Genomic DNA, 15,560 nt, shown 5'->3' with positions numbered 1-15,560 from the left:
GAGTGACAACAAAACTGAAGAAAAGGTATGACATTAAAAAATGATTGATGCAAAAAAAAAAAAAAAAAGATTGACGCATACCTGTATTAACAGTGATTAAGTATAAAGGAACCAATACTGCATCAATGACAGAAAACGGGCAAAAAGAATAAAAAATTATTCATCTAAGATGTCCTCTACAGGAGACACACTTTAGATCTTAGCATACAAATGTGAAAGTGAAAGTGTCGGGGAGGGGATGATCAGTAACCAAGAGAGCCAGAGTAGCTATACTAGGCAGACAAAATGTCAGACCTCCAGAAAAAAAACTGTTAACGGGAAAAATCACCTTTATGCTAGAACGTTCACTCCACCAAAAAGAACAACAGTTATAAATGTATTCACCTATAGCACATCCCCAAAGTGCACGAAGCAGAAACTGGCAGTACTGGCAAGAGAAATGGGCAACATAGCAATGATATATGGAGAATTCATGCCTACCTTGCAATGATGGGCAGAAAACTATGTAACAGATGGAAATGGAAGATATGAGCAATGCTACAGATGTACTGAATGAAAAGATTACTTAACAAATACTCCAACCTACAAGAGCAAAATAGACATTCTTCTCAAGAATGCACATACATTCTCCAGGATGTACTAAACCGTGGCTCATGATACAAGCCCCAATAAATCTGACAGGACTGCAGTCACGCAGTAAACGAATTAAGGGAATCAAATACTCCTGAGCAGCCAAGAGTCAGAGAGGAAATTACAGCAAATTTCCTCAAAGCACATCGAGATGAAGCAAAACAGAGACATTCTAGAACATACAGGACATGGCAAAAGTATGCACAGAGGAAAATTTATGGCTCTACATGTCTATGTTGAAAAAGAAAAAAATATCAATCAATAACCTCACCTTCTACCATAAGTATCAAAAAGAAGAGCAAGCTAAACTCAAAGCATGCAGAAAGAAGAAAATGACGAAGATAAAAGAGGCAGGAGATGGGGGCTGGAGAGATGGCTCAGCGGTTAAGAAGAGCATTGTCTGCTATTCCAAAGGACCCGGGTTCAATTCCCAGTACCCACATGGCAGCTTACAACTGTCTGTAATGCCCATTCCCAGCGATCTGACACCTTCATCCTAATGCACATAAAATAAAGATAAATAAATATTAAAAAAAAAAAAAAAAGAGGCAGAAGACAGAAAAACACTAAACCAAAAGATGGTTCTGAAGCCTCAAATCACTAAAATTAGAAATGAGGGGCAAGGAAGATGATTCAAGTTGATGAAGCATTTGACATACAAGTGTGACAATCAGAGTTCGAATCCTCAAAACCCAAGACAGGCCGCTGCAATCCCAACCGCAGAGGTGGAGCCAGGATCCCTGCAGCGAACTGCTATTGTAGCTAAACAGCCAGGATCCTGCCTCAGAAAATCAGGTGGTGAGAAACTTAGCAAAACACAGGCCTCCACACATAGACGCACAGTTGTGCACTTGTACTTACACACACACACACACAGACACATACATGTTTTTTTAAAAAGGTCAAAAAAGAGAGACACTGTTAACCCAGTAAGAGGGTCTCTATTCAACAGACAGCCCACATTTAAGCAGGATCCAAAGCTTAGAACATCAAATCATACCCTAACAGTGGCTATTTGATTAAAAAACATGGCAAAATACATTCTATCTCTAACTACACTCATTGCATTATAGGCTTGAAGATGTGGTAGAGTCTAAGACAAAGCAAAGAGTAAGCATAGACCAGGAAAATGTTCCCACTGAGAAATGCTGGCGGGTCAAGGACTTCACCTTAGTAGCTTACTTCAGACCCAACTCCCAACCACCACAACTCTTTAAGAACGCGGTGGGTGGCAAGTGACTTGTCACTGCCAAACCCGTCAACTTAGGATGTTTTCTTATCTGGAAGATGGGCGTGGAGGGCCAGGGTAAAGCAACTTCCTAGAGAAGGGGAGTAATCCCAGAGCAGTGACCCTGCCTGGTCTGGGCTGACCTCCTCCCACACATTAATGCTGTGCATTTTTGTGTTAGATAAGTTAATTCTTTCTCCTTGAGAGCTTACACCTCCTTCTCCTGCCAACAGACTTCTCTCTGCCCAGGGCAGTGCTCACAGGCAATATATTTCCTTTCTTCCACGAGTCATACTGCATTCCTTGGTCTTTTTCATGCTCTCCATCAAGTCCCAGTTTTATCCTTCTTCCTCCACTTATGTATTACTTTAAAAAAAAGAACTACAAAAGATGTGCCCAGTGTACAAGAATACGCCCCTGGGCACCGTGCACAGTCCCTGCAACATCATTATGCTTTATCAAATATGTGATTGACTAGGAGTGCAGAAGCTTTCCGGCAAGCTGTACGCTGGTCTCCCTGTGAGAAAATACAAACTGGGGTGGAGGGGTGAAAGGGAAGCCAGGCTTGCCTCCTAAATCCTGGGGTGACACACAGCTCAGACACACATTTTTATAAAGATAGAGGAAAATGTGTCACATAAATGTCTTTTAAATAAAACTGTATTCCCATATATGTAAAGGATAGTTATTAATCTATTTTATTTTTACAATCTCACACAATTACTTTTCTTAATAGTGAATATGAATCTCAGCATGAACTTAAGAGCTCTGACTTGAGCAGAACCTACAATTGCAGTTCAAACACCCAGGGGAAGCTGCACTGCTTAGCCCAGACACCGGACAGTGTTGGGAGGAGGCTGTAAAGTGACCCTGGCAAGGGAGGAGCCCCTGCGCCTCATCAGCCAGTCACCACACCATGTAGAATTTGGGCCCGGTTTTCATTTGGTTGTTTGGTTTTCATTTGGCTCTTGGTTTGGGGTTGTTTTGTTTTGTTGTTTGGTTGTTTTTCATCTTTTGGATCTCTAAGAGAAGCCAAGAAATCTGAAGTTTTTAAAAGATGACATCTGTAATTTTTACTCTGATTTTATTTATTTTCAAACACTATGAAAGACAGACAAAATGCCTTGCTGGTCTACATTCACCCACAAAGTATCAACTTACAACTTCAAATTCAAAGCACAAACTCTGAGGACTTCATGGGAACCAATCCAACCATTGCCTGTGTGGTTCAGGTAGTACTGTCAGAGAGGAGGACAGGCATATGACCTGCACCAGGTTCATTTACATTTATAACAATGTGTTGCTCTAAGCTGTTAATGGAAAGCTGAGACTGGACTAAGAGAGACCGCACCCTACTACTTCACTGCAGCACTCTGTCAGGCCTTGAGTTTGGGGTAAGCAGCACAGGTGAAAGTTAAGTTCAATCTCCAATGGGTGAGGCGCCCTCCACGTTTTACTCTTGTACTTTAGTCAGAGGTAATTCTAAAACAAACTGTTCCTCTCGGCTGTGAGTTGTAGGTTGATCACTGTGGATTAATGGGAGGAATTAAGAGCAGCCCTCTTCTGGTCAGCAGACAAACAACTATGGGAAGTCCCCCTGCAAAAACTGATGAGGCGGAGACAAGTGTGGACCCAATGGTCTGAATGAAAAGAAAGGGCACCCTGAGGACTACTGAAATGGCAGACAGGCCTAACAACCAAACATGCTCACTCCGAGTGGGTGGAAAGAGACAGGCCCAGAACTTAAGAAGGTGCTATGAGGGAGCTAGAGAGGTGGCTCCATCAGAATCATTTGCTCTTGCATAGGCCTGAGTATGGCTCCTAGTCCCCACATCAGATAGTTCACAACTGCCTGTAACTCCAGGGAATCTGATACCCTCTTCTGGCCTCATGCACATCCATGTAAGCACACATGTATGAGAGTAATTTTTCAAAAACTGAAGAATAAATGACCTGGCCTTGGCAGCAGGCGTGAGTTCTAAGGAACCATGCACGAGTCCAGGTCTACCAGTGCACAGTGCAGGGTCTCATCAGCAGGCCTCCTCTCACTCCAGGCTTCTTCCTGAAGCTGAGAACAAACGCGGGCTGATTTCACTGTCAAGAGGTTAGCTCTCAGAGATGGGTACTGTCTGCTGGAAAAACGCGCTACGGCCCTGCCACATAAAGGCAGGATGCCTAGGGCAGAGCTAGGATAGCACCAAAGTGCCTTCTCCTCTTCCCTAGGACAGTCCTCCCAGGAGGACAACTTCCTCCTGGTACAACGTCATGTCCTGTGAGCAACAACCAAGTGATGCAAAGCACAAAGGCCTCACACCCAGCTGGACCCTCCCAGCCTAGCCACCTGTGTGGTGCTTCTGAGGCACGTGCTCATTTATATGTGACAACACCAGGGTCTGGCTCAATTTCTCAAAGTGTACTTGCCAATACAAACACTCCAAGGCCTAGATAAAACAGAGTAATTTAAAACAGACCTCGTTATCCGATTAGCTGGCCAACGCCTATTTGCATTACCCATCTGTGGAGCATTTTCAATTATTGTGCCTATGTGGAGTTTAACTTAAAAAAATCTAATCTCCAATTTTTATGGATGTAACAATAACCATGAAGGTAGGCAGGTGTGGGGAAAGAACAGACTTTAAAGGGAAAGAAGTCAGTTCTTGGAAGACTCAATCTGCAACTTACTGATGTTAACCAGTAAAATGACAAAAGCAATTCATATTTTGCAGTTTCTTACAAGTAGCATGTAATGATTACAAACTAATCACATAAAGAATAGTCCGTGAGACGCGCTTAGAAACTGCATTATCTAACAACAAACTACGGTGTGCTTATTGTTACTGTGTGAAAATTGGAAATCCTAAAAGTTCCCATTTCTATTTTTAAAGTTAAAATGGAAGTGGAGGCAGGTATCTCACTACTGAGAACAGAATAGGATGGCAGCAGGTGTTTGCCATCTGGTCAGTCATCCGTAAGGAGGGTTTTACTGGGGTAATTGCTTCTTAGTGCCTTTTTAACTATTTGTTACCTGGGGACCAATGGTGTCTGGAGACACAGCTCTAAATAGCATAGACAGATTAAATAGCCCAGGGGAAATGTGCCAGTTAATGGGATACTAGAGTAGTCCTAGATGCTGAGGAGTTAACAGGAGGGCAACATAGATCCAGAGAGGAGGCAGAGTTCATACACTATTGACACTAAAAGGAGACTGAAAGAATAAGCAAGAGTTACCTAAGGATGACAAGCATTCTAGATACAAAAGCATGAACATGGGCCTTGAACTGAGGCCATGCCACCACGCCAGGTAGTTACAGGAGAGTCATGATCCTGGGATTAACATGGACAAGAGAATGGGGAGGAGGCCATAATAAACAGCCAGCTCATGAAGCATCTCCAACTATTCACTCTCCATCCTGGAGAGAAAAGGGAGGTTACTGATGGGTGGATTGCCATAGTTAGATACTGCCCAGGAAAGGAAAGGAAGACTGCTCTAGCAAAGAACTTCTAAGAAACTCACAGATCACATAAAGGAAGTACTCTTATCCTGGAAGACAAATCTCCCCACCAAAAAACAAACAAAAAACCTAAACTGACTACTAAAAACTGGTTTCAAAGTAACACATTTACTTGCAACTTAAAACAAAATGGTAAGAATCCATGGTTACAGTAATTTGAGACAGCTTAATTAAGATGCAGCTTTGTGATCTCAGGCAAACCTGGCTCCTATAAAGAAACAAGGACCAGACCTTATTCCTCCCCACATTCTCACCTTCTATCCTCACCTCTGCTCAGCTGATGCCAGCTCAGCCTTTGTTGCTCACTTAGAGACCAAACTAGGTTTGCTCAACAAAATCAGATTTTGCCATCAACTAGAGGAAACTGACAAGCGAGCCAAATAACTGAAAAATTAATGCTAACCAGTTCTGATCCTAGGGTTAAGCAAAATTAATCTTAGATGTCTTGCCAGTGGTCATTAAGTAGCAAGCAGTATTCTAAACTAGGAAGTCTAAGCGCCTACCAGGGCAAAGTGTAAACATGACCATCACAACAATCATTAGACCCAAGCATATCTAAATTAGCCTTTTAAAAATAAATTATTCCATTAAGCATAAAATGCAAGGATTAAAATTTCAAACGTCTAGTGAAATCAAAAGGTGGTGAAAAATACTGGCACATGGCCGAACACCATAAGCTCAGCTGTTCCAGAAAGAAAACATTTGTTTCCAACTTGAAGCAATACTTTTTAGTCTGTGGTTAAAATTATCTAAAAATATAATAGAAACAACAGAAAAGCAGGCAGTGGGGTCGCTGAAGAGATGGCTCAGCAGTTAAGAGGACTTGCTGTTCTTGCAGAGAGCAAGGGTATGGTGCCCAACACCCACAAAGTGGCTCACAAATCCAGTTCCAGGGGATCAAATACTTTCTTCTAACTCCATAGGCACCATGCACACATAAAGTGCACATACATACATGCAGGCAAAACATGAATTCACATAAAATAAAAGTAAATAAATCTGAGAGAAAGAGAGAGCATGCCAGGCATGGTGGCAGATGGCTGTATTCCCAGCACTTGGGGAGGCAGAGGCAGGAGATCTCTGGTTGTTTGAGGCCAGCATGGTCTGCAAAGCAAGTCCAGGAGAGCCAAGGTTACACAACAAAACCCTGCCTCAAAAACAATAAACAAAAACAAAAAAAAGGTCTTATAAGAGACGAATTGTTAAAAATCAATCTTTAAAAATCAAGATGGGGTTTTGGGAGCTAGAATTCACAAAAATTTACAAGAAAAAAAGACTAACTACATTTCTAAATATATGTACATTTCCAATATATTTGGGAACTGAGGCATTTATCATTACACTAAGATAATTCTTACAAGGCCATGTACAAATCTTGGAAAAGAAAAATATTACAGCTATTAGGAGAAGCATCAATCCTCGCTGAAGTACATGGATGTAGTAAATGCTTTTCTTCCAATTACGGCAGCTCAGCTTTTCATGATTTCTGAAAATAATTAAATTAATATTTTAAAGCATACTTTGAGTATTTGTGATTCACCAACTTGCTTAAGTTTTTTTAAAAAAACTACTACTTCAGTGTCTGAAGACATGGCGTAGTGGTTAAGAACACTGACTCCCCTTCCAGAAAACCTGGGTTTGATTTTCAGCACCTACATGGTCCAGGGGATCTGATCCCTTCTTCTGGCCTCTATAGATTCTGGAAAAATACATCATACACAGATACACATTCAGGCAAAATATCCATTCACATAAAATAATAAAATAATTTTAAACAAACCTAACAAACCCAGTCATTATGTATTTGTTAACAAATGTTAAAAAAAAAATTACACAGTAAGGAGCAATGAGATAGGAGCTATATGGGTTGGGAAACTGAGACACTCATTCTTCCACTCACCCCTTCTTTAAACAAGCATTTGATACAATACAGGCTAAAAAAAATTTAAGTTTTTGAAAAAACATAGCTCTATGTTTCACCAAATTTGAGATGCTATTGTTACAAAGAAAGCAGATCCCAAACGTTTGATTTTCCAATATAAAGACTTGAGAGCCAGATATTGGGGTGAAAACCTGTTGTCTCAGAAACACAGAGAAAGCTTCCAGCTGACCTTCCTACTCAGCTCTTGTCCCAGAAGGAAAAAGCCCCTTCTTCTCCATGCTGTCTTTAAATACCCTTCAATTCAATTTCCCTCCTTCCTGTGTTTTGTCAACTGGTTGTTTGCTCCTCCTCTTGACCTATGGTTTGCTTTATCTAGCTCTTGTTTACAGAAAGCTCTTGGGTTAAAGGTGTGTGCTAGTGCTTACCCACATCACAACTACTTGTTTACAATACACAGAAAATTATTGGATTAAAGGTATGTGCTAGGGCTGAACCACAGCACAACTAGAAACAGGTTTTTCTCGGGATTCACAGTGTGATCAAATATCCTGAAACATGCTATCAATCATAAAACTATTTCTTAATGAAAGAGGGAAATGTTTTGATTTTTCTTCCCCTATATTCCTTAAAGTTTGAGAAGTCTTTCTGCCTTCAGTACATTGTTGGGCATTTCCTATGGCAATCTCACTTTGTATCACTTAGAACAAAATTAAGCTTTATCAACTTTTGATTTTTTGTTTTGTTTTGTTTTGTTTTGTTTTTGAAACATGCTCAAGCCCAAGCTGGCCTCCAACTCACAGAAATCCACCTACGTCTGCCCCCCAAGTGCTGGGATCAAAAGAATGCACCAACACACGTGGCCTTCATCTACTTTGAGTATCTTCCTTTTTAGCTCTCACAAAACACTTGGTTGTTAACTTTTTTAAAGAAATGTTAGTGAAATTATGACAATTTCACCATAAATGTTTATTCCACAAATTCCAAATTTATTTCTCTGCTCTGGTTATGTCTTTTGTTTTTGATTCAACAGCTTTTTTGTTTCAATGCCAAATCATACTGAGATCTTTTCATTTAAATGGCAATAAAAACACGTGCTGCTCTTGCAGAGGACCTCGGTTCAGTTCCCAGCACCCACAAGGTGACTCACAACCATTTGTAACTCTAGTTACAAATGGTTACAGTCTGACAGTCTCTTCTGGCCTCTGTGGGCACCAAGCACACACGGCGCACATACACATATACAGGCAGGACACCCAGACACATAAAATAAAGACAAATAGTTTTAATTAACATATGATTTTAATGTGTCCAGTTTTACAGCTGCTCACAATGTAGAGACACAAGTCTTAAAATATGGTTCATGTATGAGGAGAAGAAACAGATTAATAACAGATGCAGATATTGCAACATTTTCTTTCTTGACTCAATTTAAGAGTGAAATTAAATCTGTATCACACACTTAATAATGCTTCTGCCTCAGCAGAGGTCACATGGACTTTCCTGTACTAACTCAGCCTCCTAGATAATCTCCCTCATGTCCACGGCCTCTAGTCATCAGGTACCCCAAAAATAATGAAATAAATTCCTCATATTTTACTTCAAAGCTGTCCTACAGAAGAATCAATAGGAAAATGGATCAAAACGTGCAGTGCCCTCCAAGTTTTTATTACTCTTTCTTAACTGCCAAATATCATATCAACTCCAGGCTGCTTTTCTCTTTTATGAACACAGAAAATAAGCTGCCCTGCATACATCAGAGGAAACACTAAAAAGCCTTAAGTGAAACAAGGAATGTGAGTAAATACTGTCAGAAGTGTCTTTGTAAGAGTTAGGGGAAAATACAGAAAAAGAAGGCTCTCAACAGCGCAGATGTGACTATCACCTACCTTCCCATGCTGCCCAGCCCTTTCATAACAGATGACCACGTCTTCCCACATCTCCAGCTTCTCAAATATCTGAAGCGCAGAAGTGGTGCATCCCAACTCAAAGAGCAGACCTGCAAGCTGGCGCTAGAAAAAAAAAAAAAAAAAAAGACAAGTCATCAGTACCCCTTGCTATGAGGCAAATCCCATAATACTTTCCAGCATCTCCAACCTACCTTTTAAAGGGCTCCATACTGTAATACATGCATCCTATGAAATTCAACCTCTACTACCGAGGAATTTATGGGAATCCTACTTACTTCAGGAAGCTTTTTTACAGAGGATAAAGTACTAAAAACAAACAGGAATGGATCAAAACACTCAATGCATCTAATTTTTAAGCACTTAGAACTCAAAATTATTTCCTTCTTATCTAAAGATCCCTCCCATGTGAACCTTTGATTTGGAAAGGTCCCATCCAATAAATCAACAGTGTTTAAAGCTCAAAGGAAGCAATGCAGAGACCATAAAATCTCTGTGATTAGTCCCTGGGAATTTACACACAAGGACATCTCTGGCTGTCTCAATCAGTCTTACTTATTTTAGACACATTCTAGAAATCTGAGTCACTTAATTTCACAGTGCCTGAAAGATCAAAATGAGCAAAATAGATCAGGGCCAGAAAAAATAGATTCAACAATAAATAGCCTATGTTTTTTTAAATTTTGTTTTTAATGTTCATTGGTAGTTTGCCTACATCTATGTGTGAGGATGTCAGAAGCCCTGGAACTGGAGTTACAGACAGGTGTGAGCTAGGTGCTGAGAATTGAACCTGGGTCCTTTGGAAGGGCAACCAGTGCTCTTAAACTCTGTCCCTCTCTCCAGCCCCAAAACAGACTATGTTTTAAGTAGCCCATCCTATGGGCATGGAAAACATAGTAGGTGAAATAAAGGAGATGATGTTGTTGAATAAGGTCTGGTTTCACCTCAGTGAACACTGTGTTCTTTCTTCTTTTGAAGAGATCTTTACAGCTCTTTAGAAATACAGCTTACATAAGAATTAAGAAACTGGCACTGGCAAGATGGCTCAGAAGTTAAGAACACTGGCTGTTCTTCCAAGCATCCTGAGTTCAATTCCCAGCAACACATGGTACTCATAACCATCTACAATGAGATCTGGTGTCCTCTTCTGGTGGGTGGGCACACATGCAGGTAGAATACTGTATAAATAATAAATAAATAAATCTTGAAACTAATGGAAGCTAGGCGTGAGACATGCACCTGTAGGCTCAACACTGAGGGGCAAAGGCGGGTGGATCTCTCTATGTTGGAGGCCAACCTGGTCTACATAGTAAGTTGCAGGCTAGCCGGGGATATATAGTAAAACCTTGTCTCAAAAAGAAAAGGGAACAGAGCTTAACAGTATTTCCATGTGCTGCAACATACAGGAGAATTTGGCAATTTCAGAGCACTGAATTAGATGTAGGGTCCAGGAGCAGCAACACAACTTGCTGCTCATGGAGGAAGTACTTCGATACTGTCAATTGAAAGGTGAAGAAAGTTACCCAAGAGGGCACAGCTGGCCAGTGGTAAAGATTTTCCTTACAATAAGTTGCTTTTGACACATATCTTTCAACTACTACATAAAGATAAGGCTAGTCACTATGATGAAAGGAAAAAGGGCAATTTAATAATTTAGTGAAAAATTATCTACATTTTATCAAACTGCCTAAAGACTCTAAAACCACAGCTTCTAAAGGACAAATAGTCATCTAAGTTCTTTCTGGATGGTATTTAGGTTTTGTAATGGTCTGTTCAGAAACAGAAATAGCTACACAGCTGGAGACAGGGCTTAGCTCACAACCAAAGGACAGAAGCTACACACTGAACATAATAACAGCTCAAAATCTCAACTGCTGACCAGCCACAAACCATACAGGATAAGGTACTTCATAAATTCCACACACTGGGATCATGTGCACCAAAGGCTCCGGCTGTTACCTGGAGCCTGTTACCTGGATGAAGAAGCTGCTCCTAAGAGTTACAGCAAAACAATTTTTATTACCTGTGTTTCCTTCGATATGTAAGATAGCTTCCAAAGTGGAGCAAATAACCTAGTTGCAGACTCTAATCCCTCTAGGGATCTCAAAACAGGGCTTCTGGACCACTGAGCAATAGGGCAGCTTTTTTAAGTCTAAGTTTCTACCTGTGTATATAATACACAAGTGACAGGACAAAGCTGATTAAAACATCAAGTCACTAAATCATCAGAAACCTCTAGCTAACATCATTTTATCTGGGTGTCAAAGTGGCTCATCTACAAATTCTAGGACATTTGATAAAATCAATGTGATAAAATAAGGTACTGTGGAAACTGTAGAACAAAATATATGCATCCTGCTAAGTGCCTTTAATCCAGCACTTGGAAGGCAGAGGCAGGCAGAGCTCTGTGAGTTTCAGGCTTGCCAGGGCTGGCTACTCAGTCTCAAATGAGGGACAGGGAAGGTAAAAGAAAGTAAATTATACTAAATATCAAGACACTGGGAGCTAGTTCATGAGGAACGCTCACTGCACTGGGCTCAATTTTCTTCTCCATAAAGTTAGAAACAACTAGAGGGAGCATATCAAAAATCCAGGAGAAGCATGGGACAAGAAGCCAGTATACCAGCTCAGTGTGGCCTTAGGAGCTACCCCGGTGACTCCTCCACCCTGGAGAGAGAACAAGTCAGGCCCAACTCAAAACAGAAAGTGCCAAATAAATGCTTTCTTTTCTTTTCTTTTTTCTTTTTAATCAAATCATTAAAAGGGTCAAAGGTTTATTATTTGGTAGAAAGCTCTTCAAGAAATGTCTTCAAGGAAATATAAAGTGTTGGGGCTCTGAGAAATGGTTCAGCAGCTAAGAACACTTCCTACTCTTACACGACCACAGTTCAGGTCCCTGAATCATGTCAACTGCTCATAACCACCTGCAATTCCATCTCCAAGCCACTCTTGTCTGTCCTCCACCACACAGCATGCAAACATGCATGCACACATCCTCACACACATACACACACACTCACAAACTTAAAAGCACTCTCACATTCATACATTCACGTATATACACTCAGATACATACTCGCTCACAAACTTAAAATCAGACTCTAACACTCATACACACACTCACACTTGCTCATTCACACAGAACAAAAATTAAGAGTAAATCCTTAAAAAGCTAATATAAAATGTCCTTTTGAAAAACGAAAGCAGGCAGGCAAATCTCCTAATAAGCCAAAGCCATTCCTTCCTTAACTAAAGCACTCTCTCTTTCCTTAACTAATGCACTCTCTCTCCTTCCTTAACTAATGCACTCTCTCTCCTCCCAACCTCTTTCTCCCTCGATTCCTATGCTTCACTCTATATTAAAACCTTTTCTTAAATGCCAACTCATGAAATGGAAAACAAAAACATTCATGATTCTCCTATCTTAATTTCTAGGATTCTATCTACTACCAATTTAAAAATATTCCAAAATGTTTTTAAATCTACTACTTTAATCAAAACAGCAATTTGAAACAATTGGCAATCCCCAACTGCTTTTATTAATTTTACTCAAGTATTTAAAAATTAAAAGCAAAACATTTAAGTCATCCATTTCTAGTGTATTTTCTTTTGTAATTTAGAGTATTTTTCATATAAAAGACAAGCAAAGGTACCTGAACAGCCCAGTGAGGGGGCACTTGACAACAATAGAAAATCTTCAGACGTTCCCGTACAGATGTAGTTTTATCTTCAAATTGGTCTGCAAGAGCCTAAAGAATACATATGATAAACATTAAGCTGTATGTATAATAATTTTTAACATAAACAGTTCCTATTGTGAAGATTATTTAAATGCACATATAAATAACAAAGAGCTCAAGTCATTTTGTCAAGGTTAGAGAAGCTATACGGAGTTTCTTTTGAGATAAAGTATTTTTAAAACTTGGAAGTTTCATCACTACTTCTATAAACAAGCACATTTAAACATTACCAGGAAAATTTAACTACAATTTCTTATAATAAATCTTTCAGAGAACTAACCTTATTATTGAAAATTTTTATTTTCTCTAAGAAAATTGTTCTTTATTGTATTTATCTCCAACATAATGCCATTTTGTCAATGTTACTCTCCAATGTCAGTGAGAGGGTAGCTGTACTCTCTCAGTGAACTTGCGATTTTTTCTCAGGAATTAGGTAATGAGAAAAAGCAGGTCGACCCAATTAGGAGCAAGTCCTCTCGTTCTACAGCAAAGCTGAAGAGTGGGCATCCCTCTATGCAGGCCCACCTGTGTGCTGCAGCCGTGGCTGCAAGCCGTGGAACTGAAGAATTGTTATGACGTCCAGAAATCCCCAACCTGGTAATGAAAACCAGCTCCCACAGACTACAGCAGATGCAAGGACTGAGACAGCTCTCTGAGGACAGGAACCCAGGCCAACTGCAGGGTCAAAAACTGGCACTATGAAGTAATCAAGTGACTGGTCATCAAAAAGCTCACATACAGAATGTCAACTTGAATACAAACATAACTTGGAACCCTAGACCAACACATGGACAGCAGCCCCATTACCACAGCCGCCTGCCCCGCCTCCTGGTTTGTCATACGTTTGTACTACACATACTTTTTCTGGTATCGGACTTTATTTGTGGTAAGCGGTGCTTCAGGACAGGGTTTCTCTGTGTAGGTTCTGCCTCTGAGTGCTGGGATCACCACCTACCTGGCGTGGCATCAGCTTTCAGCCAAGTTATTATTAACATGTCTTTTGTTGCTGTTGTTTTCCAAGACAGAAGGTTTCTCTGTGTAGCCCTGGCTATCCTGGAACTCACTCTGCAGACCAGGCTGGCCTCAAACACACATAGATCTGCCTGCCTCCAAGTGCTGGGACTAACAGCATGCACCACCATACCCAGGCAAATTATGTTTGTATTCAAGTTGATATTTTCTATGTGAGCTTTTTGATGACCAGTCACTTGGTTACTTATAGTGCCGGTTTTCTAATTTTCTGATTCTAACACACAAAGCTGTTATGTAGGATACTGTCGTTCCTGTGTTTGAGGATAGCAAAGCACCATGTGACAACACTCTCACACATCAGGATATAGAAGTGTTGCTGTGCTATACTTGTGTCTTCTTTCAAGTTGTTTCAATAATTTACAAAATTAAATTTAAAAAATTGAAAATAAATCTAAGAATCAATATTAAACTTCCTCAGAAGATAAATAAGGACAGGAATCTAAAACAATCTGACAAAATCCTGCCATGGTTTAAAGTGAAATGTACCCCCCAAGGCTCATGTATTTGAACACTTGGTCCCCAGCTCTGGAGTGTGATACTGGGAAGTTGCAGAACCTTTGAACCAAGAGCAGTAGCAAATAGGTGAACAGGAGTGAGTTTTTGAAGGTTATGCCTTCCTTTAATTCTGATCTTGGACTCTCTGCTTCTTGGTTGGCCAATGTGAATAGCCATGCTGCCTCATGATCCTACCAACACAGACTAACTTGTTTTCACCACACTGCCCCTACCATGATGAACTAAAATCTCCTGAAACCATGAGACAAAATAAATCCTTTTAGTTGCTTTTATTAAATATTTAGTTACAGAGACAAGAACAGCAAATATGGCAGAGCCAGCACAGAAGGCCATTTCCTAAGCTCCAAAACTGTGGCTCTGCCGTGTGCTACAGAGGAGATCTGCTCGTTAGTTTAAAGTCTCACAGAATGAGTTCACGTGTCAGAACAAACTTAGTAGTACACATCACTTCTTGGACAGCTCAAAATTCTATTCAGTCAACATCAGTCAGAACAAATTGAGACATAACCACACTCCCTAGCTATCTTGGACAAAGCTTCCTGGCCTTGCTTCACAGAAACTTAATAGCAAAAAGGCTGCATGCCTCTGCCCAGGGTGTTTCACTGAGAGAGGAGGGCAAAGAGCAGCAACTTCTGGCTGCAGACATATGGTCACAATACATAAATAAAGATCACAGGATTCCTTCCTGTCAAAAGAAAAACTTTTTTTAATCCAACATACAACTTTTCAAAACAAAAAAGAAAACTTTTACTTAATAGCCTAAAATTTAAAAGTAACATCATACAATTTACCAAGTGTTTGTTACATGTAAAATTTTATTTTCAAACAAAATCTATGTTGGTTTGATCATATGACAAGGTAACATTAAATACTCATAAGTAGTTTGTGGCTTTTTAACCAATTTTTTGTACATTTCAGATACTTCTAGATGACCTGCAGTTAGCTGTGTCTGATGTTCTCAGATGCTCTCTCAAATGGCAAAAACCACCAGATACAATAGAGTCAACACACATCGCACTGTCTAGCACAGCTGCTCTCAACCTTCCTAATGCTGCGACCCTTTCATATAGTTCCTCACGTTGTGGTGACCCCCAACCATAGCATTATTTTCATTAC

The 15,560-nt window shown here is 40.1% G+C and overlaps 1 protein-coding gene across 2 annotated transcripts in view; it reads right to left on the bottom strand.

Annotated features, from left to right (window-relative positions):
* Ttc27 (tetratricopeptide repeat domain 27) overlaps positions 1 to 15,560 on the bottom strand; it is a 123,808-nt gene that overhangs the window by 56,629 nt on the left and 51,619 nt on the right. For both annotated transcript variants that reach the window (XM_055618255.1, XM_055618264.1), the window contains 2 exons: positions 12,810 to 12,905; positions 9,139 to 9,261 (listed from right to left, as the gene is read on the bottom strand). In XM_055618255.1, coding sequence (XP_055474230.1) covers positions 9,139 to 9,261; positions 12,810 to 12,905 — 219 coding nt within the window. The remainder of the gene's footprint in view (positions 1 to 9,138; positions 9,262 to 12,809; positions 12,906 to 15,560) is intronic.

This window comes from Psammomys obesus, unplaced genomic scaffold (genome assembly GCF_907164565.1).
Source record: "Psammomys obesus unplaced genomic scaffold, mPsaObe1.curated_primary_1811, whole genome shotgun sequence".
NCBI classification, from domain to species: domain Eukaryota; kingdom Metazoa; phylum Chordata; class Mammalia; order Rodentia; family Muridae; genus Psammomys; species Psammomys obesus.
Note: the sequence above shows the minus strand (reverse complement) of the source record. Positions and strands in the feature narration are given on the sequence as shown.